Source organism: Aulonocara sp. 'chitande type north' Nkhata Bay, linkage group LG19 (genome assembly GCF_057382095.1).
Source record: "Aulonocara sp. 'chitande type north' Nkhata Bay isolate Kocher_YH1m ecotype deep benthic linkage group LG19, A_spYH_male_GT1.1, whole genome shotgun sequence".
Classification (NCBI taxonomy): domain Eukaryota; kingdom Metazoa; phylum Chordata; class Actinopteri; order Cichliformes; family Cichlidae; genus Aulonocara; species Aulonocara sp. 'chitande type north' Nkhata Bay.
Window position 1 is genome coordinate 6,275,232 of NC_141362.1, and position 24,874 is coordinate 6,300,105.

General features: G+C 41.4%; 1 protein-coding gene across 1 annotated transcript in view; it reads right to left on the minus strand.

Moving 5' to 3' along the window:
- Positions 1-21,482, minus strand: part of arhgap5 (Rho GTPase activating protein 5) — a 64,197-nt gene extending 42,715 nt beyond the window's left edge. The window contains exons 1-3 of the mRNA XM_086273851.1: positions 21,198-21,482; positions 12,541-16,484; positions 7,922-8,075 (exon numbers count right to left, since the gene is read on the minus strand). Of these exons, the coding sequence (XP_086129977.1) occupies positions 7,922-8,075; positions 12,541-16,275 (3,889 nt within the window). The 5' untranslated portion in view covers positions 16,276-16,484; positions 21,198-21,482. The remainder of the gene's footprint in view (positions 1-7,921; positions 8,076-12,540; positions 16,485-21,197) is intronic.
- Between the last annotated feature and the right edge of the window lie 3,392 nt (positions 21,483-24,874).

The window sequence follows — 24,874 nt, forward strand, 5'->3', positions numbered from 1 at the left end:
CAGCTGGACCGAGTGACTCTCTTTGAACAGATCTGTCTTCTGTAAGCTGCTGAGACGCTCGGCCGCCTGAGACTCTGCTGAATGATACCCGACGCACCGCATGTGTTGCTGAAGCAGTCATTTTTCAAAAGCTACTACTGCTGTCTGAATATCTGTGAGTTCACTTCTTCCACAGTGAAGGGTTGTCGAGTGCGTGGGTGTAAACTTTAAGAAGTACCTCACGCTCTCTCCTCTTACTATTCATTCTCGCCTTCCTTTAAAAGCCCCATTTTGTGCAGTCTTCTTTAAAACGTTTTAGCTTTCATTTCTTTTCCACAGCACTTTTCTCTCAGGTGTATTATCAGGTCGCTGCAGCTCTGACCCTTCGCCTCCTCCCTACTGAATGCTAGCAGGACCTGAACTTCTCAGGGGGCTGCAGACTCAGTGTACGTCATTCTGGATAACAGAGTATAATGCTGAAAAGGGTACAGACTACAGATATAAGCGAAACTCTGTACTGACTGCAGCCAACTGAAAGCCTGATCCCTTGACTGCTGCATTTTGGAGACATGTACGGTCAGGGCCTTTTTGTGCACTGCAAAGGCTACACACACTTGCACACTAAAGAGAACGGCCAGGCAGAAGCACATTTACACTTTGGGAAACAGACAAACAAACTCGCCTTCAGTTAAATTCTCATATACAAATATTCCTTCATTTTCACTAACACAATATTTGGGATCTTTGGCCTTGCAAAAAAAATATATGCGCATGATGAACAGCCAAAGAGTCCAGAGTGGTCTCAGAAGGCAAATCTGACAGCTGGTAAACTGCAAAACGAAGGATTGGGAATTGGTTTATAAATCCTAATTTAAATACTAAAAAAGAAAAAGCTCAGCAAAGTGTTTCAAGTTGACTTAACGGGGAAGCTGTAAGTGGGAAACTAACACTTTTCATCTATTTGCTTCTAATTATCTGCCGTTCTAATGTGGCCTTGTTGTCAGCTAATGGCAAACAAAACAAAGAGCTGACAAAAGTGGGCGTCGAGCAGCCCATGCATCTATTATAAAGATGTTTTAACGGGCTTTAGACATTTCCATTTAACACAATGGAATATAAACAAAATTGTAACACCGCAGATTTATACCTTAAGGATGATGACAGATTGTCATCACAGCTGTGCGACATCATGTGGTGACAGTTTCAAATCCTGTAATAGTCCAATGAAAATCCCTATCTGGAGCAAACTGTCCCAATATAAAGCTCTTATTAGACAAAGGAAAATATACCAGTTCTGATATGTTTGCAATAAATTCTGTCTTCAGATCTTTCTATGCTGTTTTTTAATTACATACCTCACACAGAAGAACATCAGTACATGCGTCCCTGAAGAAAAATCATGTAAAAAAACAAAAACAAGTCTTGAAAACCACAGGACAGTGACAAGCAACAAAAGGATCTGTCACTGAAACAGGACCTAATTGTATCAACTATCTGTTGCAATAGATGGTTTAAGATTTTATTAAGTCAAGGACAATGCTTTTTTTAGGCATTTCTTAATTAAATGTAAAGGATACTTTAAATTGTCCTTTTAATAGATGGTATAAGATCCCATATTATGGATGAGACGCCAGTAAAAACTTCTCAGGGTTTTTCTCTTAAATTCTCACTTTAAGAGTGTTATGGCACACTGATACAGGAAGCTTCAGAAACCTTGAAGCCTTTGGTTCATTATTTCTGAATCTAAAAACCTTTATGGGTTCCTGGGGCCCTTGGGATGCCTCTCAGTTGTATTCTTATTAGAATGTGGTGACTGGAGCACACAAAAAGGGATAACAAGCAGATCTCTCCTTGCAGGAAACAGAGGCAGCAAGTGCAGAGCAAACATCATCCTTATTTAATGCAGGCACTTTATCTGAGTTCCTTTAAGAGTTCTTTGGCACTGCACATTACCACAGAAAACTTTTTGACACATCACACTTAATTAGATGATTTCTACAAAACAAGCATGTAGAGCTGACGGCATGAAACTTCAGAAAAGGCTCCGCATTAAATCTAGCAGGTCGGGTAGAGTGCGTGTATGAACCACGCGATACAGCCTTAACATTACACAAACCCACTGAATAAATGTCACCCACAGAATCACATCTTTCAGTCACATTTACAGCCACGCTCTGTCTCACACACACACTTTTTTTTTTTCTCTCACAGACACACAAAGTCACAGCTTTTCCACTCACACGTTCTGTTCTGAAACCACAGGCACCACAAATAGCCATCATCACCTCTCTGCCTCTGTGCCTCTTGTCTGGCAGCTTATTACATGTAGTTAAACTCAGCCATCCAGCAGTCACCCCCACCCCCAAAGAGAGTACAGCTCCATCCTCCATGCTAGAACCCAAAATCAGAAAGCGACCGTCCTTGGTGTGTAACTATTATCCAGGAACATGTTGAGTTTAGATTGATTGACTGAGTAATTTTCTGGAGAGGCCATGAGTTCGTTTGTATATGAGCAAAAGTAAATTATGTTTTGTTTTTTTAATAACAGACATCTCCTAAGGTGGTAAATTAAATATCTTTAAAGTCTCAGATAACTAAAGCATAATGACAGAGAATGTATATAATAGTTACCAGTGCTACTGTGTGGTTGGTCGGTTCATTATTTAGTCATTTAGAAATACAACTGAAAAAAAGACTACCATCATGAGATCCAAGAGACCTTTAAATTGTTAGTTACAAGTAGATACTTCTTTTTCTGAAATTCTGAACTTCCGGGGTTTTTTTTAGACAGAAAAAGAAAGAAAAAAAGAGGGAAAACAGTGCATTTTTTAATCTAAACAGAAACACTGGAAAAAGTGTTGAACGTCTATATTAGTTGAAAACAATTTAACCATTTTTAAATGTTTGCTAGACAGAACTTAAAAAGAAAGAAAGTAACTAATAACTAAATACTTAATCAAAAAGTATGCACACAGGATGCCCAAGCTGACCACACATCAATTTAGATATACTGGAGACATGTATAAGGTAAACAAGTATGATAGCTTTAGTTTGTACTCTGAATATCCTAATAAAGTTCCTTTCAAGTCGATGAAACACTACTAAAACAGGACCACCATAAACAGGAGGAGTACTTTTAGACTTTCACCCCCATTAATGTGAAAAGTGTCTGGTGTCTGGAGGAAAACCAACAATAACACAATATCACAGTGAGGTTTTAATGATTCCCACTTGGAGCTTGTCAGCTCAGGAGTCAGGAGTCAGATGGAGCAGCAGCTCTGGAGCTGGCACACATTCAGACTCTTACTTAAGCAGACATTAACAGGGTGGATCATTGCTGACGAGGGGGTATGAAACCATTTTTGCAATAAAGGAGGGTCTTTTTAAATCTGTACTATTACGCCAACACCCACAGTCATTCTCGAACGACTCCACCCTCTCAACTATAAACTAAACAGTCATACAGTATGTTTTAACCTCAAGGCATCTAATGAGGCAAACAGGCTACATACTAAATCCCTAAACTCCTCTCTAACATCGAATTGCAAAATTGTTCTTAAACTGTCTAGATACCAAACATCTTATACAGCAGGAGGCTTTAAAGAAAGAAAGAAAGGAAGGAAGGAAGGAAGAAAGGCACAAAGATGTTCTGGCTGTATGTGTTAAGAAACGATAGTCCAGAAAAAGGAGGGATGGGAAAAGCTGTTAAATCCACCAACAGACCGTCTGGACTTAGAGGGCTTCACAGCACTGGCCATGAAATCTCCAACACACCACTGTCAGCTGGCAGGAGTCTGCACGCACACACACTCACACGCACACACAAGCAGCCCTGGGATTAATCCTGCATTTGGTTGGCATCCACCAGCAGGCTCATGTAGATCCAGCTGAGTATCAAAACATATTCGGAAGGGATTTTTCAGGACAGGAATTAACAGCCGCAGAACCTAAAAGAGCTCAGATAAAAACACTACCTCCAAAGTAGGACCAACGGCTTTTTCACACGCAATGATTACTGTTAGGAACACGGGGAAATACCTCCTTTTAATGTACATACTATAGATTAGCTACACATATGACTGTAGATGGAGAAAAATGCAGAAGAAGGTGCTCTCAGTTTAATGTACTGAAGCCGCTTTAATGTCAAAATCTAGAGCGTTTCAACATTGACACAGTGATAAAGACACTTCAAAGTTTGATAACAGAACTGACCTTGGATGCTTGAGGTTAACAAACAGGATAAAACATTTCTGGGGAAGACGTCCCAGTAATTTAGAGACTTGGGGGAAAGTTTTTTTGAGGTCATTCAGCAAGAGACTCTTTCACTTCTTAGAGTTCATTCAAAGCACTAAACACGGAAAAGTACTAGCCCATGTGTAAATACATAATGCAACAAACCTATAAAATATGAAACTTGTTTGAAATATTCATTTCAGTGGTCAGAAGGAAAAGACTCACACTTGGGCTAACTGCAAGGGGGCTTTAAAAGCACAGGAAAAATCTTACTCCTTGTGAGGCTAAATATGGACAACCAGGCTGTAATCAATCAGCGCACACAAACCTTTAAAATGGTCAGAGTTTAAAGGACTGTATAAATATGTGTCCATGACTTCACAGAGGAATCTCCCCAAACTATGGGAGAGGCTTTCTTCACGACAGCTGGGAAGGACGCCAGGCGCATACACAGCATGCACTGGGGCTCGTGTCACCAGCTGAACCTACACATGTCCAGACAGGTCGCCTTTCTTATCTTACACTTTCATTTAGACACGCTGATTCCTACAAGAGTGGCTGCTAGTGCTGCGCGATACTTCAAATATTATTATCGAACCAATACCAAGTAGATGCATGGTGTATACATGGTACAGACTAGAGCAGGGCGATATGACCAAAAATATTTATCACGATATACATTTGAAAATTTGCGATAACGATATAACTGACGATATAATTGACACTAGACAAAATACTTTACAACTCCACAACTTTATTAGTGCAAAAAGAAAAAAAACGATGTATTTTCACTTAAACAAGCAGCTGTTTTTTTATATCCATTAAGTTATATAAAAATTTAACAGTGCAAATGCAAATTCCTTGCTGACAGTTGAACCAAAAGGCATTTCCAGTGGAAACTAGCTGACATATCCTCAGCATAACCATGTATAATATCCACAAAACTTAAAAAGAGGTTATACACACACAATACGGTAATATTATGTTGAAGCATAGTACATAGCACTCCGCGAGGCTCCTGCCTACGATAGCCGTAATGCTCCGACAAGCCATCAAGCGGTGCGGCTTCGTAGCTTAGCAAAGTCGTACTAAAACATTTGACAGATTTTCAAGCGCCGTGTACATAAAATCGTTTCGAGGTCAATAAACACAACCAGAATTCATACATAAGGCACACGGGATTATAAGGGGCACTGTCGATTTTCAGAAAAATCAAAGGATTGATTTTAAGTGTGCCGTGTTTTCCAAACAACACGGTAATAATGACAGCCCGCTAACATGCTCTACCAAAAATAGTGCTTTGTTGTGTATCTGACGGACGAAAGCTAAACCAGTTCCACCACTGAAGTTGCAGCATTTTTACAAACCAATTCTGGTTCATCTGTTTCATTCAACGATCCGCTTTCGCCCTTCTCATTCTCCATCGCCGCCATGCTTTTTCCGCCATGTGCGTATTAGGGCTGCCACAAACGATTATTTTGATAGTCGACTAGTCACCGATTATTTTTGCGATTAGTCGACTAATCAGATCATGCATCCATTGGACGTACAACTACAGCTTATTGCGCCAGCATGCATCTGCTCTTATATAACTATCATTAGCTTACAGCTTTAAGTGTTTAAGGTATGTGCTAACTAAAAATAAAGACAAGATAACAGTTTATTGAAGTTTAATGAAATTTGCAGATTATTCATTGGAGTTTAATAAACTCAGCCGTCTGCTCCTTGCTATCTAAAATATAACAGGACACCGGAGTATATTCTCGAGCATCTCACACTTCTGATAATCAGCTGTCTGCTTGACGTTTATTCAGCTGTGTAAAAACTATAACTTTAACCTCAGCCAAACCGATTTACTCAGGAACAAATAAAATACTGAAAAAAGCCAAACAATAACATTTTTATGTTATCTAAGGCAACGTTCACACTGCAGGTCTTGATGCTCAATTCCGATTTTTTTTTAATCAAATCCGAATTTTTTTGTCTGCTTGTTCACACTACAAACAAAATGTGACAGCAAACGCGCTCTAGTGTGAACGCTCAAAGCGCAAAAGAAGACGTCACACACAACGCGCTCTTGTTAGACCCAGAGCAAACAATATTGTTTGACTGATGGCCCTTAATATAAAGACTTCGGATTTTACGTTTCCCAATTTTTGCTTTAAGTTATTTTGTTATTTACATAATAATGTAAATAACATTATAATTGGCGTCTGTCTCGTGTCAGTGACGTAAAAGACAGATTTAATGCGACATGACCATTCAAACAGCAGTCGCTTTCAAAAACATCGGATATGTATCGGATTCAGTACCACATACGAAAGTGACCCAGATCAGATTTGAAAATATCGGATTTGTGCCGTTCACACTGTCATACCATGATCGGATATGGGTCACATAGGGTCACAGCTTCTTCTTCTTCGGGGTTTAACGGCAGCTGGCATCCTTGTACATGCAGTGCTGCCATCTTCTGTTTCAGTCCGTTATTACACTCTTAAATCCTACTACTTATTCCTCCGTCTTTTGGGATCTTAAAAGCTTCAAATGACGCGTCGACTATTTAATCAGTCGACGACGATTTTGATAGGCGATGTAATCGTGACTAGTCGACTAATCGTGGCAGCCCTACTGCGTATGAAAACAAAAGCACTACGCATGCACGTTTTACCTATGAACAGTATGATATGGCCCAGCCCTAAAACAAAGTATAGATTTTATTCTGCTGGTACTGATTCAATCAAATATCAGCCTCGGTATCGATACTATTGATATTTGCATCGGTCAGCCCATCGGTCACTAGCAGCTGCTGCTTCAGATGTAACCACAGACTTTTGGGATTGGGTAGTTGACAGGTTTTAAGGGGGCTTTTGAGAGCAGTTGGCTTGTAAAAGTTATTTTCCACTGATTCAAAATGAACAAAATGAACCTTTGACCATGAGGCTGACTGACTGCAGTGAGTCAGTATTTCTATTTATCGTTGAACCTAATGACCATTTTAAGTAGTGATGAACGAGTATAACCATTTCCCTATTAATCAACGAACTTAATCTCAACAAAGATATGTAAATATAATGAAAAGCAGCACATCTTCACATTACAGCAGCGGCAAATACTTAACCTTGTTTTTGTTACACCAATTATTTGAGACACAACAAAATTGAATAACCCAAACACACTCTACCAGTCACTGTGCAATCAAACATTTTTCACATCTGCAATTATCCATGCATGTTCTTACCGGTAACATCTCATTTTCTTTTCTCCTTTCTTAAGCAAGGCTAATTAATGGATTGCACGTACTGGTGTACATTTCTCCACTGCCATTCCTTAATCAGTTTTTTGATCTCGGTAATCTTTCACCATCTTATTTGTATTCATTCCAGCAGCGCTTTGGCAAGAAATCAAATGCCACGCCAATAAAGCATATTCAATTTAAGTTAACTTGTATTGACTGGCAGGCTGGCTGACATCCCACCATATATCACTGCACCTCCCCCATTCTCTCCATGCTTCATCCTGCTCAATTACTCATTTGAAATCAGTGCCTGAAAAACACATACACGCCTTGCAAGAGTTCTAAAACAACCCAAAAAATAAAATAAAAAAGAAAATATCATTGCAAAATGACATAAAAGAGGTAGAAAATGAAAGAACAGAGGGAATTATAGGAATTAAGGGAAAGAAAAAATAGAGAAAACGCATGACTCACCTGTGCGCTCTATGTAGTCGACACATTTCTCGATGAAAAGTGGGATGGGGCGATCCGGGGTTACTAGGTTCTGCAAGGGAACGCCAAAGTAGTTGCTCTCCCAGGTTCTTCGAGTGGGTGGGTACAGCGGTTTGGGGGGCTTGGAGGATTTCGGCTAAGATAGCAAATAAAAGAATGAAAAACAGAGATGAGATGGCAAAGATCACAGGGTGTATGAAGATAATTGAATGCAAAATAAAATAAATAAATAGAAAAAATAGTAGTGGGTGAGGAAGGAATGATGGGGGAGAAGAGAGGATAATAAATAAGAGCAAGTTGAGAAAAGAGGAGGAATTCAATAGAAGAAAAGAGGAAGCAGAGAGGAAAATGAAAACATGGAGAAGTGAACAAAAGGTTTAAAAAAGAGATTGAAGACAAGGGGTGGAAAAATAAAATGGAAAAACAGTAGGAACAAAACCGGGAAAATGACATAAAAAAACAGTAAAGGAATGAAGGGGCAATTGAGAAATAGACACCAGGGACAACAAAGATGGAGGAGGAGAGAGGGTGAAGAGGAGGCAGAACATTATCACAGGAGAAAAGGTGGAGGAGGAGGAGGGTAATCGGGGAATAGATCAGAAAGAAAATTAGTGGGATGAAGGGCATTCGAGTGGGAGACAGCATGTAGAAGAAGACAAGGAACACCAAAGATAAAAACAAGAGACAAAACAAGTCATTCAGACTGAAGCTGGGATGTGTAACAAGGTGCAACGTTAGCTTTGATTTCCCACACTCTTCTGCTCTTCAAAGTGTTGTCATGCCTACAGCAGTTCGAGATTCACTCTAATTGGCCAGAATGGTGACTAAACACCTTCCGTTTTGTACTTCCTGGTCTGGCTTTCGCTCTCCTCTCTGATTATTTAAGATGGTTTGAATATTCCAACAATTCCCTTTTATGATGCCCATGTAGCGCCGGTGGCTCTTCCTCTACTGATTTGCACTTTATTATCTGATCTGTGCTTCCATGGTTGCTGACTTGCTCTGAAGCATTTTTGTGTGTTTTGTCTGTGCAAATAGTCTTGAGAGCTTGAAAAAAAAAACCCTCAACTTCTTTAGGTTTTTTTTGAAGATGTTTCAAGACGTTTTTGTTTCCAAGGTGTAATAAAAAAAGTGTGGGTCATTCAAGTTATCAGCCAACAGGTGAAACAACTGTGAGACATTGCCCTACCTCACCATCAAGTGAGTCACTGAGGTCACCTGAGGCAAGGTGTGAATGGGGGTTGCAACACAGGGGAAGGCATCACAGGACTGCACTGTAGATGATTGATAGCTACTGTCGCAAGCCACCACCTCTGTTCAGTGATGGTCGCTAAAAGTAGGTGTAGATTTCCACCTTTGCCCCTCTTTCAAACCATCTGTTTTCTCTATTCAAAAAGTGAACACAAAGGTGTGTTCTTTCTCCTTTAAGCAGACATGTACAGCTGTTCTGTTGAGGTGGCTCTCCTATGATGTGCTATGCGTTTGTGGAGTGGCTGTTTGGTCTCTCATATGTAGTTGTCTGAGCACTCCTCACTGCACCGCACCACATACACTATGCTGTTTAACTTGAGGAGGACAGCCCCCACTAGGGGTTTACTGGAACATCTCCATTAGATGTTCTAAAAATGTAGAAGTCCCTTGGGAAGAGAGGCGAAACATCTTCCAAAAAACCCCTAAACAAGTCCAGTTGCAGGGCTCTAGAGTGCGACCAATTTGGTCGCAAATGCGACCAAATTTCTCCATGGTGCGACTAATAAAAAATACTTGGTTGCACCGGTGCGACCAAGTAAAAAAAATACTTGGTCGCACCGGTGTAACCAAGTATTTTCTCGGAAAAAAAGTTTCAGCAACCCTGAAAGTCTCCGTGTGTTCAACAACAGACACACATTATGCCCATGTCGTGTTCTAAACCAATCAGAGATACTCAGAGGCGGGGACCTCTGTGATTGGCCGTGGTCCAGATATTCCTGCAGACCTACTTGTGTTTACGTTTGAAAGTGCGGGCAGATAGAGAAGGGTGAGTAGCCCAGGTCAGAAGTGTATGAATTTGGTATTGAGAAAATATGAAAAGAACAATTGATAACTTTTTTGTTAAGTTAAGGCCTGATCAGTCCAAAATTCTGAGCCAGCGCTCTCCGTTTTTGTCAAACACTGGTCCGGAGACGGCATCAGAAAATGAGCCACATACGATCGACTCCCAGCCGGAGTCCACTGAAAGTAAAAGTGAGAAAATGTATAAATTTCGAATCGAGTGGCTTGACCAGTTTCCCTGGCTAAGATACAGCCAAGCTGACAATATGATGCACTGCATTTATTGTCGCGAGTGTGGAAAGACCATGGCCGGCAACACAGCATTTGTCACTGTTGCTAATACGTTTCGAATTGAAACGCTGAAAAAGCATACAGCATCGAGAAGACACATTATATGCCGCGATAAATGCTCTGCCAAAATGTCCCCGCTCCCCACTGCCTTTCAGCGGCAGGCAGGAGTAAACAGGTCATCGGAGGAGGCCGAGATGATCATTAAGTTTAACATCGCCTACAATATTGCAAAAGAAGAAGTTCCGTTTACTAAGTTCAAGTCAGAAATAACTCTTCACAAGAAAAATGGCTTGGACATAAACCCCACATACAGCAATGATGTTGCGTGCGCCCAGTTTATAGGCGTAATCGCTGACACACTGAAAAAAAAAGACCTCAGTGGAAATTGCGAACAGTACATACATGGCCTTCCTGATCGATGGAGACACAGACATCGCCACAAAAGAATGTGTCATTGTGTACGCTCGTATCTCGCAAAAAGGAAGACCAGCGAATATACTGATTGGACACATTGAGGTCCAGCATGCCCATGCCCAAGGTAAGCCATGTCATGTCACGTAGCCTATGTATATCCCTGGGGCAGGGATAGCTCAGTAGGTAAAGTGGTCGCCCCATGATCGGAAGGTCGGCGGTTTGAATCCACTTAACGGCTACCCTGAGGTACCCCTGAGCAAGGTACCGTCCCTACACACTGCTCCCCGGGCTCCTGCTTAGTGGGCTGCCCACTGCTTCACTGAGTGAATGGGTCAAATGCAGAGAAAAACAAGTAATTTCCCCATGGGGATCAATAAAGTATCCATTATTATTATTATTATTATTATTATTATTATTATTATATGATTAATAATATTACGTCGTGTTACTGAATTAACCATATCTAGCATATTCTTATCATTAAAAATTAAACATAGCAATAATACATGAATATAGAAACTCAAACTGAAAAAGACTGCATTGTAAACTCTTGATCTGATGAGTAAATGGTATTTTTTTTTATTTGTTTAGGAATTTATGCTGCCTCAAAGAAAGCATTTGCTGCTCTTGGGGACCAGTGCAGTAACTGGTTGGATAAAATCATTGCTATGGGGGCTGATGGAGCTGCTGTTAATTTGGGCAGCAAAGGGGGTGTCAAGTTAATCATTTTGAAAGGTTGTTAGTTAATCATTTACAAATCAAAAAAACGTGAACATGTAAAACTGCGCTGTTAAGTAATGCAGTTAAAAAATTTGGGTACGCCTAACTTTTGTGCTTGTACGCCTAAATTTTGTGCTGGTGCGCCTAAATTTTATTTTTAGGCGCACCAGTGCAACCATGGCAAAAAGTTAGTCTAGAGCCCTGAGTTGCCTTCTTTTCAAGACTACAAACCTCTTCAATCAAAAGCAGATGTCCCTGCTTAAGAATTTTTTTAAATGACAATGTTTGTTTTAACAGTTCTCAAACATGTCTGCAGAATATTTATCCACTCTGATCACCTAAAATTTACTTTGGAACACAAAATGACATTAACAGTACCTCCATTTCCCGCCTGTAATATATCACAAATAGCGCTATACCTGTAAGTAATTAACTAGGAATTTATATACTGAAGTCTGTTCATGTGTGGGCGTGAGCATGCATTGCATACTAATGCATGCTTTTAACTTCATTTTAAACACGACTGTTTGATTTGTGCATGCGTGATTTTAAAATTTTCAGCTTTTCACCACAATAAAATGTTGCTCTAACAGTAATAATGTGCACAAAGCATTTTCTTCTTGGTTCTAGGGAACACACCATGTCTGGATGTCGTCAGAAGTTTCAGGCAAGCCTTTAAAGAGCTGTCAAAGACACAGTCTTTGCTCTGAAATTATACAGACACCAACTGTCTTTAACAGTGTGTCTTTTATCAAGCACCTTTATTGCTTGTCTAGGGCCTGCAAGGTGTGGAGGCTCATAAACTACTTTAGCAATGGGGCCAATCAATAAATTATCAAATTAGTTTGTTCTCCAGATGAGTCTCAGGCCAACAAAATTCGCTCACACCCACACACATCTGCTCACCCCTTACTATATGCAGTCTTTTCTGTGCTCATTTACCCATGCACTCTATCAGTCTCTCGCTCTCTCCCATTTTCAGTGCAATAAAATGCTATTTCACTCATTCTCAAACAGAAAAAAAATCTTTTGTTTGACCTCCCTGTTCTGTAAAGCATTTTCAAAGCATCTTATTTCCAAAAAAAAAGGAAACAAAATAAATGTGATTCTTCAAAAGTCAATCTATCATAACAGACAAGTCTCACCTTCTTGGATTCTTTTGGCGTCTTGGGCGTCTTCTTCTTTTTCAGCTTCTTGTCCTCCTGCTCTGGGTCGGAGGTGATTGCAGGATTATCAATCCCACCCTTCCAAGGGTCGACAGGAGATAGCAGCGGGTCCTCCTCGCTGCCCCGATGGGCTCTTCTGTTTTTCTTTTTCTGAGTGGCCGGGCCAGTCTCCTCTCCATCACTGTCCGAGTGGAATCGTCTTTGGTAGGCTTTCGTCTTGCTGAAAAGGATTTTTGAGCGATCTTTATATTTTGATGGCCGCCTTGCAGCCTGGGATTTCCGATCAAACCCATTCTCTTCCTCTCCTCCTCCGTGGAGAATGTGTAACCCACCAAAAGAGTTCTTTATTTTGATCAGGCGGTTGTGTGCATCTTCAGGCACAGCATATATGTCATCATTGTGGAAGCCCCTGGGTCTAAGCAGGGTGTCCACAGGGTCTGCATAGTTGTCTGATGGCTCCACATCTTCAGTGTGCATCACTGGGGCACGTGGCATTCTTCGATTACTTCGCATACCAGCTTCAATGGTTTTGAGCAGGTTGGGGTCCAGCTTTTTAACATTAGGCCTGGGGAGCACTGGTTTGGGCCGGACGGGTGGAGGCACTTTGTGGTTGCGTTCATGGTCTCCGACAGGTGTGCTATGGACTGGGTACTCATTGCCCTCGAGGTCGATCCTGTATTTAGCCCGCTCACTGGGTGTGGGGAGAAGCTGAACATCATCGCCTATTGGACTATAAGGTGGAGGGGCCTCATTGTCATCGTCGGACTCTGGGTAGTAAGTGTTGTAAGCTGGGGAGTGGCTATGGGGAGAGGTGGGAAAGACATCCTCACTGGCTCCTGTGGTGCACTCACGTGACGAGCTGTCAAACAGGAAGCAGCTCTCAATGTTAGGCTTCTTCTCTAGCACTTCATTGAAAAAAGGGGTGAAAACCTCAGTCTGTCGATGATACTGGGACAGCGAGTAGAGGGCCGTAAACTTGGCAGCAATCTCTGTGGCAATGTGCTCCCCCTCGGTCATCAACTCCTTGATGGCATCATTCTCAAAGAAATCCGCCTGGCTGTCTGTGATTGCCACCATCTGCACGGGGATTACATCCTGGACTTCTGCCAGGAAGGCTCGCAGGGTCGCCATGGAAGCTTTGCGTTTGGCAGAGTAGACCAAAATGTAGCCATGCACTAGTTCATCTTTACGAACACCAATGGCAGAGTGGTAGGAGAGGACGGTGACCTGGATCCTCCTCCTGCTGTCCCCTATGATCTTATCCAGTATCAGTGTGTTGCTCTGACCAGGCTGTCCAGCGCTACAACAATGCGAGTCTAGAAACGGCGAGAGGATGAGGTCAACGCTGAAGGGATCCCAGCACATGGCGCACATGACTATTCTAAGGTCCATCTCTGACATGTCTTTGATACATGGCAGTGGGGCCAAGACCTCAAAGCTATGCTTTAGCCCCTCCAGCACTGCTCTGAGACCCTGCTTAATTTGGAACTCAGTGAATTTGCGAGGAAAGGCTCCGGAGGGGATGTCGACAAAGGTGCACTGCAATTTGTTTGCCAGCTGCTGACCCTGGTGCCTCAAGATGGGTATGTTTTTACAAACACTGTCTCTCTGATTTGCCAGGATGAGAATAAAAGGGAGCGGCTGAGCAAATCTATCTCGCCGACTCTGTGCTATCTCCGCCCTTATCCTGCCTATGCAATCGCCAATAGAGTTAAGCGACTCTATTGAGTTGAACACACAAAAGCAGCCGTGTGGCTTAAAAGTGGTGACCCATGTGTGGCTGAAGAGCAAAGTGGAGTTGACGTCCACAGGAAGAAGCTCCAGTTCATAGATTTTACCATCTAGAGTGTACTCATCGTCTGTAGACTGAGCTCGGATCTCATTGGCTAGGTCCTGTGAGAGACCCTCCTTTCCCAGGAGGCAGAGGTTTATTTTATCGATATTGGCACTGTTATAGTAAAGATTAGAGCGTCCGTGGTCGAGCTGTACCAGCCTGTTTGCTAAAACTTGCTCCACTTTCAGATCCACACAGTTCTGCCCGCTCAGGCATGTCTCCTTAGTGGGATGATAAACAAACCCAATGTGTTTGAGGAGGAGCGACTCTCTATCTGGGGCAAGTTTCTGCAGTGCTCTGTATCTGGGCTCCTCATTCAGCACACTGTGAATTTCACTCATCTTGTCACAGCTGGGGGTTGCATTCAGGTCCAAGTCATAGAATAACTCGGCGTGCTCGAAAAGCATTTCCTGAAAATCCTCTTTAGCCCTTTCAACTATTTCCTGCTGGTGCCTACAGTAAACATCCCTCCTATCTGATTCCGTGATGTACTTGTAGGCCTCATCCTCCATGACAAAGCACATGACTTCCTCCCAAGGCTGCCCTGGAGTGATAAAATGAACCCTCTCCAATGTCTTCTTGAACCTCTCTTTCATTTCCCCCCTCCTCTTCTCAGACAGAAGATGCTGGACGTGATTATGGTAAATTCTCTCACCGTCCGGTGTATCAAGAAGGTCAAAGGGTATCCTACGGTCACTGTTATCAATATGGTCCGTCTCGTCCCACGGTGTATTTTCCAGTATCACAAACCAGTACTGGAAATCAGACCTGTTCCGGATCACACTCTGTGCCTCGGGCCATGAAAGGTGTTCAATCTCGTCCAGGTTATTGAGGATGTTGTTAAGGGTTTTCGGTAGCGTCGTCAGATACTCCTCCCTTCTCCTCTTAATGTGCTCCTGTTTCAGTTGTGCAATGTGCTTTGTGAACATGTTGCGGGCCTTCTTGGTGCCCTCCAAGGTAATGAACTCATAATAGTCAGACTGCCCCTTTAGATTATTCATCACAGTTTTCCAAGTGATGTGATAATCTCTAACTGAGTGTACCATCAATTTCTCAAATCTATCTGTTGCTGAGGCAACAAGCTGACGTTGGATTTTATAGGCCTCCAGGTATGGCACAGTTTTTGGCTTCCCTCTTGTTTTATCCAGCTGCTGGATTAGGGCGTTGAAGCAAAGCTCTGTGTTGACATTGGAGCGTGCTGACGTTTCAATTAGCATCAGGTTCTTCTTACTGGCAACAAAGCCCTGCAGGTCCCTCAGGTACTGGTCTACACACTCATCACATTTCGTGGCAGCAACAACAATAGGCTTCTTTGACTTGACAATTTGAGAGTAAAGGCTATTGACAAATTTCATTTGGTCATCAAACTTCCTGTTGCAACCCTTACTAACATCAATGCACAACAAAAAGGCATCGATGTTTAGCTTCCCATCAGGCATTTGCTTCTGATCAAAGTCCTGCTCCAAGCCCAGCTGGTCTGTGCAGATGTACATAAGCTTCTCTGCTGACTGGAGCTTGGTTGCTGCTGCCCGCTTTGTGTATGGCTGCAAGTTCGTACTCCGATGCGGAAGAAACGTCTGGTCATCGATGAACTCCGTTTGTTCAATGATTTGGATTTTATAGTCCAATCCCTCATCCCCTCGATGCGACACCTCTCCCCAGTACAAGAAGTGGTCGTTGTTAACTACACGACCACCAAAGTCTATCGTGCTGAGCACCGAGGTGTGCTCCGAGTAGTAGTTGTCTGCATCTGGACGCACATATCGGTTGCATAGGCAGGACTTCCCCACGCCACAATTTCCCTTCTCTTTCTCCGTCCCCGAGAGGCCAACCACGCTGACGGCGAATGTTGGGGGGCGTGCATCCTTGTTCTTGGCCATTATATCCCCCCACTCATTGCTAAACTAGTTACTCTCAGGAAGAAAAGGTCATGATATCATCCCAGGTCTGCTTGTCAGTGATACAGAGATGCATTCATTTTCATTTTCCCTGGTTCCAGTGAATGCTCTTCTCCGTATATATCTCGGTTTCTATCCTGGATCTTATTCAAGCTGGGATAGAGCAGCCCACGGCTCCTTTTATCACCTGCCTGCAAGATATGGAATTCAAAATTAGGAGAAGATACAAGCAAATCAAACAAATCCACATTTTCAGCCTTCTGTTGTACTTACTATAAAAAATATAATCAGCTTCTATTTCTCTACATCATGCTCTGGAACACACATGGACATGTAAATTGTGAAGCAATAAAAGAAAATCATACATGTTCATCTAAAATTAGATTGTGTTAACAAAAAATGAGGTAAAATACACTTTATCATATTTGAATAGGGAAAAAAAGCTCACTCGTGGGTTTGAGGAGGTTTTAGTCAGCCCTTTTATGTGTAAATAATAAACTACACTGGTTTAAAAACCCTACTACAATAGGTTTATAATGTAAAAATGTGATGCAAAGGCCTACAACAATTTTGAAAGTGAAAAAGGGAAAACTTTGTTATCAAAACTGCAATATCAAAATGGCATTCTAGGAAGACAACAACCAAAGTGTGACAGCAACATTTATATAAGAGAGGGAGAGTAGTACAGTCACGGAGGGCTCAGCAATGTCACTCTTCCCGTTGCTGAGAAAAATAAGTGCTTTCAACCAATTTGTGCCGAGGCAGAATAAAAATGGCATGCAACTCCAGCCCTTTGATAGCCACTGACCTAGAAATGATTTACTTTACTCTGAGAAAGAAACAGAAAATAAATCAGTTCTCAGATTTGTTACCATTACCAGCACAAACCAGCCTTGCATAATTAAGAGTAAATGTATAATCCTGATTACTTTGCTTGCTGTTGTCACAATAGATTTTGCCTGATATTCCGGTTCTGACCATTAATCCTGATTATAACTGTTGACTGTTTGACTAGCAGCATTAATAAGCAAGTGAAACTAAACATTTCACTGTCGACAATCAGGATAATCAGCAATTCCTGATTGAATAAACAGAAAATGCCTACATGTGATTGACCGGGCAATCTTTCTGTAAATATTATCTAAATTAACACGGTCAAATACAGCTGAAACCTTCCATGACCTTACTCGAGGCTGATAAGTGATAGCTGCAGAGACAATTAGAGTCACTGTTGTTTTTACAGAACAGTTGCAATCAGTCAGTGAATCTGCCTGCGTGTGCTGGAATTTCTACATGCAGAACGACGGCATGCTGAGCCTGAGAAACTGCACCAGAGCAGAAATCTGGTTTGCTGACATAAAATGACGAGGTTTCCCCTGACTCTTCACAGAGACCAAGGTGATGATGTCACCTGTGGGTGACAGGGCTCAGCAGAAACAAAGACATTAAAAAAAGGAGGGGACATGGCTGTAAACTGGCTCATGTCAAATGACAAAAAAGATTTTAAAAGGCTCACCTTCCAAGAATCCTAACTTACAAACCAAACTTAAGCATAAACTGGAAGAAACTGGCTTAATGATAGAAAATGTGCTTTAAACTGCATGGTCTTTATATCTCAAAACCACCCAGATAGTCTGTCAGGTTTACAAACCTATGTACTATATGCTACAACATGCTACTGTGCCACACCTGACTGTAGTAGCAGTCAGATAGAAGTATATACGAGCTTATAGATATTTTGAAGGCAGAAATTATAATTATTCTATGTATTTTTTTCCTGTCTTTCTAACTGACTTATTGCTGATCCTGCTTTTAGTGCCACATTAACTGACTGATCATAGGCTATATCCAGTTTGTCTCCCCAGCAGCCAAAACAAGCCTAAATATAGAAATGACAATAAACATCAAACTAAAGCCATCTACTGACTGATGACACTCCACCCAGGAATACATATGGAATCTTCACCTGGTTACTAACTTAAACAATCAGTTACAAACTGCAAAATCTACTCGTGTGGATTTGAAAATTAATCACTGCAATGCTACATTCCTGGCACCTCAGTGTTTGAGATCTGTCACCCAAATTCCAGCATCTGCTTTGCATTAATTTCAGATGATATCAAAGTTGTCAATCCACAAGGTCAATATGAATGAATAAGTGCCACACATGAGAAACAGTGGCAGTAATGGGCAATTAGCTTCACACTGAAGACAACCAGAAGGGGCGGGTGATGGTTTTATTATTGCAAACAGCCAACACTAGAGCCTAAACTGCATTTATGCTGCACTAATAGCTAAAAGTAGCCGTGTGCATCATGATTAGTCCATTCACTGTGAGGCTGCAGGGGGTGGATTAAGGTATCACTTGGCAAGCTGGTTTTAGAGATGACTAAATGCTGTTAAGCCCTGAAACACAGCAGAACACACTGCCAATGATGATAAACCTTTTAAAGCTACACTGGCTGGAATTTGTCAGTAGAATTAAACTTTTTATTGCTTTATTTATTTAGTATTATTATTCCATCCTAAGTCTGTGGTGCTATACCAGAGAAGGGTGTGCCAATCATTTAAAATGAGGCACAACTAGTTTCTTCTGACCTGGGTACAGACAGCTCTCCTCCCACAAGAAGTGAAGAATCAGAACTCAGAAGCAAAACAGAAACCACTTCCTAAAAGGTAGCGTGAGCTCCCTGTTAGAGGAGGAACTGACTCCCCCAAGTATTGAATCTTGTCCTCCACACTAAGGACTAGTTTACTGCTACAGCCTAACTCCCAGAATTTCTGAATTTCAACTTTTTAAAACCATTCATCATCTGCCATCATCAGAAGAACTACAGTTGATATAAAGCACCAATTTATTAGGCGCATAACGTCCACCACAGAATGCTACAAAAGATCTACCACATCCAGAAATAATCAGTATCAAAAGGAAACTCGTCACTGTGACACTGATCAAAATCTAAAAATTTGACTCCAAGTGTCAGAGTATGCAGTGGTGTTTCCCGTAAAGTGCCTTCCTTGTAAGACGCTCATTCTTTAAAAACTGTGTCACCCTCCTCCAAAGTCAGGTACAGACCTGAACCTGGGCGTCACTCATCTGACTTCCCCCTCCCTGGGGGTGTGAATGATGTAAGAACAACAGTTTATAGGCCAAATGACACAATCACCCCCCCTCATCACTCGCAGGGCTTGTCAGTGCTAGTGCCTTTATGCAGTCTGTAGAAGCCAATGCTAGCTATGAATATTTGCCAGTATATTAGCATAATGCCAATACCAATATCCATTTTTCCTGGGAGCAATGCAGACAAAACTGCAAACCCTTCCAGACTAGCCTATCCATGAATATCAATTCTAACAGAAAAGGAAATGTTAAAATGATAAAGACGGGAACTCCACTTTACCATTCTTTCTACCAAATCCCTACAGGTTTCACACTATGACACAATACATATATTATTTTGATATCTTCTAAGGAAAGACTAGGATTTATTTGACTTTTCAGACCACTGTTAATAACCGGATCGTTAGCTTTTCTCCAAAAAGGCCATCTAAGAGAAAAAGCTGAAGAGAAAAACCTGAAACACACTGACACAGACGACAGTGATGGACATAAGAGCCCCATCACATCATTTAGTGAACCCTTATGGTTTTATGGACACTGAAAAGACACAGTAGCACATTCTAAGTGGAAACAACAAAGAACCTAATTGCCATTATCAACACAAATGGGTCCCACTAATAACTGATGCTTTTAAAAATAAAGAAAAATCTCTGTAACTCAGCATTAGGGCAGTTTTTTTTTTGCAGCGAGGTCTGCAAAAAAGGGAGGAAGCATTATGATGGGGTCTTGGATAAAAGCCGGACTGCCCCTTTAATGAGAGTTTGGGAAAGGGGCAAAGGGAGAAGCAGCAGCCTGAGTCGATGCAAATGGCATGCAGAGCTGCTGCAGCAGGACAAACCCACTGACCTGCCTGCGTATTGTGAGGCACCGAAGGGGGGAAAGGCGTTAAAAAGCACCTAATGACATATGTGGTTACAACTCTTCAGCACCGCTGAGACGTTAAGGGTGTGTATGTGTAAACACACCCTCGTTAATGTCGGGAAAATTCAATAATCTGCCCAGCGGCACTCCTGGATGTGACCCTCCACTCAGCCCTCCGTCCCCTCGAGCTAATGTTAGCAGGACATTAACGCAGAAAATCCAGCAACTTCCAAAAGCACTCAAAAACAATTAAACGACCTATTAATGCGAGGCGGGCGTGAAGGCTATAAACTCAGACGACAGCTGCGATTTTTTCCCTACTCCGTGATTACTTCAAATTTTCTGCTTTAACATATGTGTAACAGTGTTATAAAGCCAACTGAAAACGGGTGGGTATCACATAAAACATCAAAGTAGTCTAGAAAAGAGGAGTGAGAGTGAGTTAGAGGAGTTAACGTGAATTAGTTATGCTGGAATTAAAACCAGCAGACCTTTATATTAAGTTAATGCGTCAATCCTTCGAGGCTAATGCTGGGAGCCCCGGGAACTGATAGGGCGGTTATGTATCTACCCTAGAGAGAAAAGGCGATACCCGGCTCGGCCTGCCTTGGCCCTGATACTGCTCCAGGAGAGGAAAAACCCACCTTTCCCAATCCTACAAGCTAGCATTAGCCGAACACTGTTAGCCTAGCATGCCAGGAGGATGAGTTAGCTAGTGGCTAATGTTAGCAACAGCCTCACATTGGGAAGACTTATTAAAATTACAACCTTGGCTGATTTAACAAGCCCGTCTCACGTCCCCATCCCAGGTTCTTTTGACTCGGGATGGCGCAGTGGTGCGGGCACCCTTCACCCACAAAAAAGGAGTGCTAGTTTAGCTAATGAAGTACCAATCCCAGTCCAAATACATTCCCCTACCCACCTAATAACATGGTCGCTCCCAGATCCACATACCACGGAGAAGAGGAGAAAGCATTCCCACATTAAAAGGCAATCAAAACTCTTTACACAATCCACAATCCGTGGTCACTGGCGACTTCCCCAAAATCCGAAGTCAGTTTTAGTTGAAGGTGTAGTCCACTGTAGTCCTACAAGCCCGGTTAGCCCGTATTTTAGTGTATTTTGGTGCTGTTAGTGTGGTATGCGTTGAAAGCCGAAACCTGGCTCTGTATGCTCCCTCCCCTCTCAGCAGCACAGCCAGGCAGTAATGGCGACTTTCTCTCTCTCTTCCACTCCCTCTGCTGACACTATGTCGCTCTACCTTTCCCGTTCTCTCTCTTGCTCTCTCCACTGATCCACCTGACTCTCTCTCTCTCTTATGCCACATTAATAATATGTAACATGAGGTGTAAAATCAATTTCACTGGCATGCAAAAGAGCACAGAGTAAGTTAAAGGTACCCATTGGAAACTGGAATTCTTGTGTTCAAAGCTAATTCATTCAGTTTTATATTATTATGAACAGAATTTTAAGAAACGGCCACCATTACCTCGTGTTAACAATTAATTTATGTAAATGTTTAGGATTTTATCAAATGAGATTATAATACCATAATAATATTATTAGTACCAAATTGTCCCATGAGATGGGTCAACCAAGCTAGTCAGTAAGCCTTTGTGTTAACATTGGTGGCTAATCTTGAGGAAAAGGTGACAAAGCTAAAAAGAAATAAGAACAGCAGTATACCAAAAATATATTTTAACACACCCACCGGTAAAATGCTTCCCCCTGGTGGTAAACGTTTTAGTTCAAATCTATAGGGGTGATTACAAAAAGTATCTTTAAATTTCTAAACTTAGCTTTAATAAAATGTTAAACATGCACAGATTTTAACACAACATATGGAAAATATGATTACACTAACAACAAAAAAATTTTAAGACTTTCATTTTGAAAGGAGAAATGTGCAAATATGAAGCTATTTGCATCAGACTAATGATATCATTTAAAGCTAAGTTATCAATAGCTTTATCAATTGCTTTCTTAATTCACAATAACACAACTGGTAAAACAAGCTGATCAGCTTCGATTTCCTTTGTTCCATAAAAAGGCAAGTATAAAATAGCATCACACCTGACTCTTCATGTCAAATTGAATCTTGATTTTTGTTTTTTATCATCCTTCTCATATTTTTTGCCTTTAAATTGTCCACTGAGTTCTGTGTTGCTTCTATGTTTCAAGTTTCATCTTTTTCTTTTGTTGAGTTTCTCAACTTCACCTGTCACATCTGTTTTATTCCAGATTTTTACATTTCAGTATCTGACTTTCATGTTTTTTTATGTACGTTATGTGATGAAAAAGAGAAATTCTTCAGTATGCTATATAACAAGCAGAGTTGGCTAACTGGATATGGGGTGAGCAATGCGTCCTTTGCTTTCTGTGTTTGCTGTGTCAACCACTGTGGGTTTATGGTACTTAAAGCACTTGAAAGAAAAGTGTGAAAGACACAAGAGTAGCTATAGCCACTTGGACAATAGCATGAAAGCTTTTTGGCAGCCTTAGCATAGTAGAACAGCTGGATAAAGGCTATCAAATTGGCAGAAGAAAGCACAATGAAGAAGTGACACAAAATCACCACATTCTGTCTAGAATCAAAGACTCAATCATAAGCACAAATCCATAAAACTGCAGTGTTTATACGACTCGCATGCAACTGTAGTAAATGAATATAGAGAGATATATTCTCCCTTCTTTGTGATTTTTCACCCTGTCCATTTTTACCTTTCCGTCTTTGTGCCTCTGTCTCGTCCCTGATTCATTTCAATAATCCTCTTTATTGGCATAAATGTTAGATGAACCATGTTGCCAAATCATCTAAACACAAATTCAAATTTCACTCTCGCTCTCACTCTCTCTGTGATGTAATTAGGGATTGTTTTTTCCCAGTGAAAATTGTTTAATCATGTATAATGTGCCTGTGGATTATTCCAACAGGGAATACAGGTTCAGACAGTGAGTGGATGCAGCGTGTCCTCGGGAAGCAGTTGAGGTTAGTCAATGAATTAAGCACTGTTTTCTCTCTAGGTGCTTAAAACAACAAAGTAAATTCAAATGTCCTTTCTGTGGTGTTACTGTGTAAATACTGACAGTAAGTAAAGGAAACTCTGCACACACTGTTGGATAGTGGTGAGCCACGGTTGCACAAAGGAGTCCACACAATGAAAACCCTTCATTTATATTTCAGTTGTTCTGGACTGGGATCAATATGGACTGCTGTGGTTCCAGTGAATTCCCTTGAGTGAAATGGTGTGTTAATGAGCCTCAGAGCTCAGAAAGACTACACTCCCTCTGACAGGAGTGAACACTAAGCAGGGATGGGTCAGAAAAACCTAGCAGACGGTGAAGTCATATCAATTTATTATAACCAATACAGGGAAAGCCGTCCTTTGTCCTGAAAAAGAAAAAATGCCATTGATCGTGACCTGCATTCAGTTCAGGTGTTTGTTCATCTTTCACTTACAAAGTGTTTCTGTCTCAAACACACTTGGTTTCGAGTTCAGTCCATCACCATTTTGAAAGCTTCCTTTCCAGAGCTCCCATTTCACACCAGTGATGTAACAATGCCACAGGGACAAATCCATCAGAGAAGAAGAAACACTGAAAGCAATTTGTAAACCCAAGGGACACCAGAGACCAGAGTGAAACGTGGCTATAGTGGAAAGGTTTGCTTTGAGTGTCCACAGTTATAGACAACCTGCATGGCATTATACAGGCTCTGTGGCTGTATTTGTTGTTGTTTTTTATTGTAGGCCATATTTTGCAAGCTCAGGCTTGTAAATATAATCTTTTTCCACTTCAAGAACTTAAAGTAGTTATCAGAGTAGATGGAGGTCGTCCTCGCATAGAGAAAAATCATGCTAGATTGTTTGTCCAGCAGCTTATTACAAAAATATATTTATATTTTATTGTTAAACAACCTTTAGCCTTTATTTGAGCCCCAAAATACTGTATTTGTGCTCAAGCACCTTCTAGTAGCAATTATGATGGTGCAAAGGGGAAGGCCTTTTCTTCCATTATGACAAACAAAATACTGAGTAAACAATATTTACACTGCTGGAGAGCCCTGTAATCTCCACCAGTGTGCAAACAAGCATTTTATGTTCATGTAAATATGATGGAAACATCAGTGCGGCCTCTTTCACTGTTTATTCCACTTACATACTTAACAGAACATAAACAAGACATATGTACAGTTTCTGCACCCTTTTAATGACAAATATGATATAATCACCAAGTTCTTTTAGGTTATGGTTGTTATGGACAACTGCAAGCAGTGTGATACAGCCTGAAATAATTTTCGGGGGAGTATGCTGCGAATGTAGTTTAATGTAGTTTTATTATAAGGAAAAGTCAAATTTGCTGAGAAATTTGACTTGTGTGTGTTTTTTGAGAAGTTTGCAGTGACTGCCCACAGGCGACCCCTGCTGTAGGTGCTGATGCTCGATCAGCACCTTCACACAGAATGTGCAGCTTTTTCACTTTCTTACACTTTTTGTGAGCCTTTCATGTTTCACACTTTTCTGGGGTTTTTTTAAACTCCTCACGGGGCATTTTTTTCCTCAGCATGCATCACTGTCCTTCATTTCTCTCAGTCGCAAA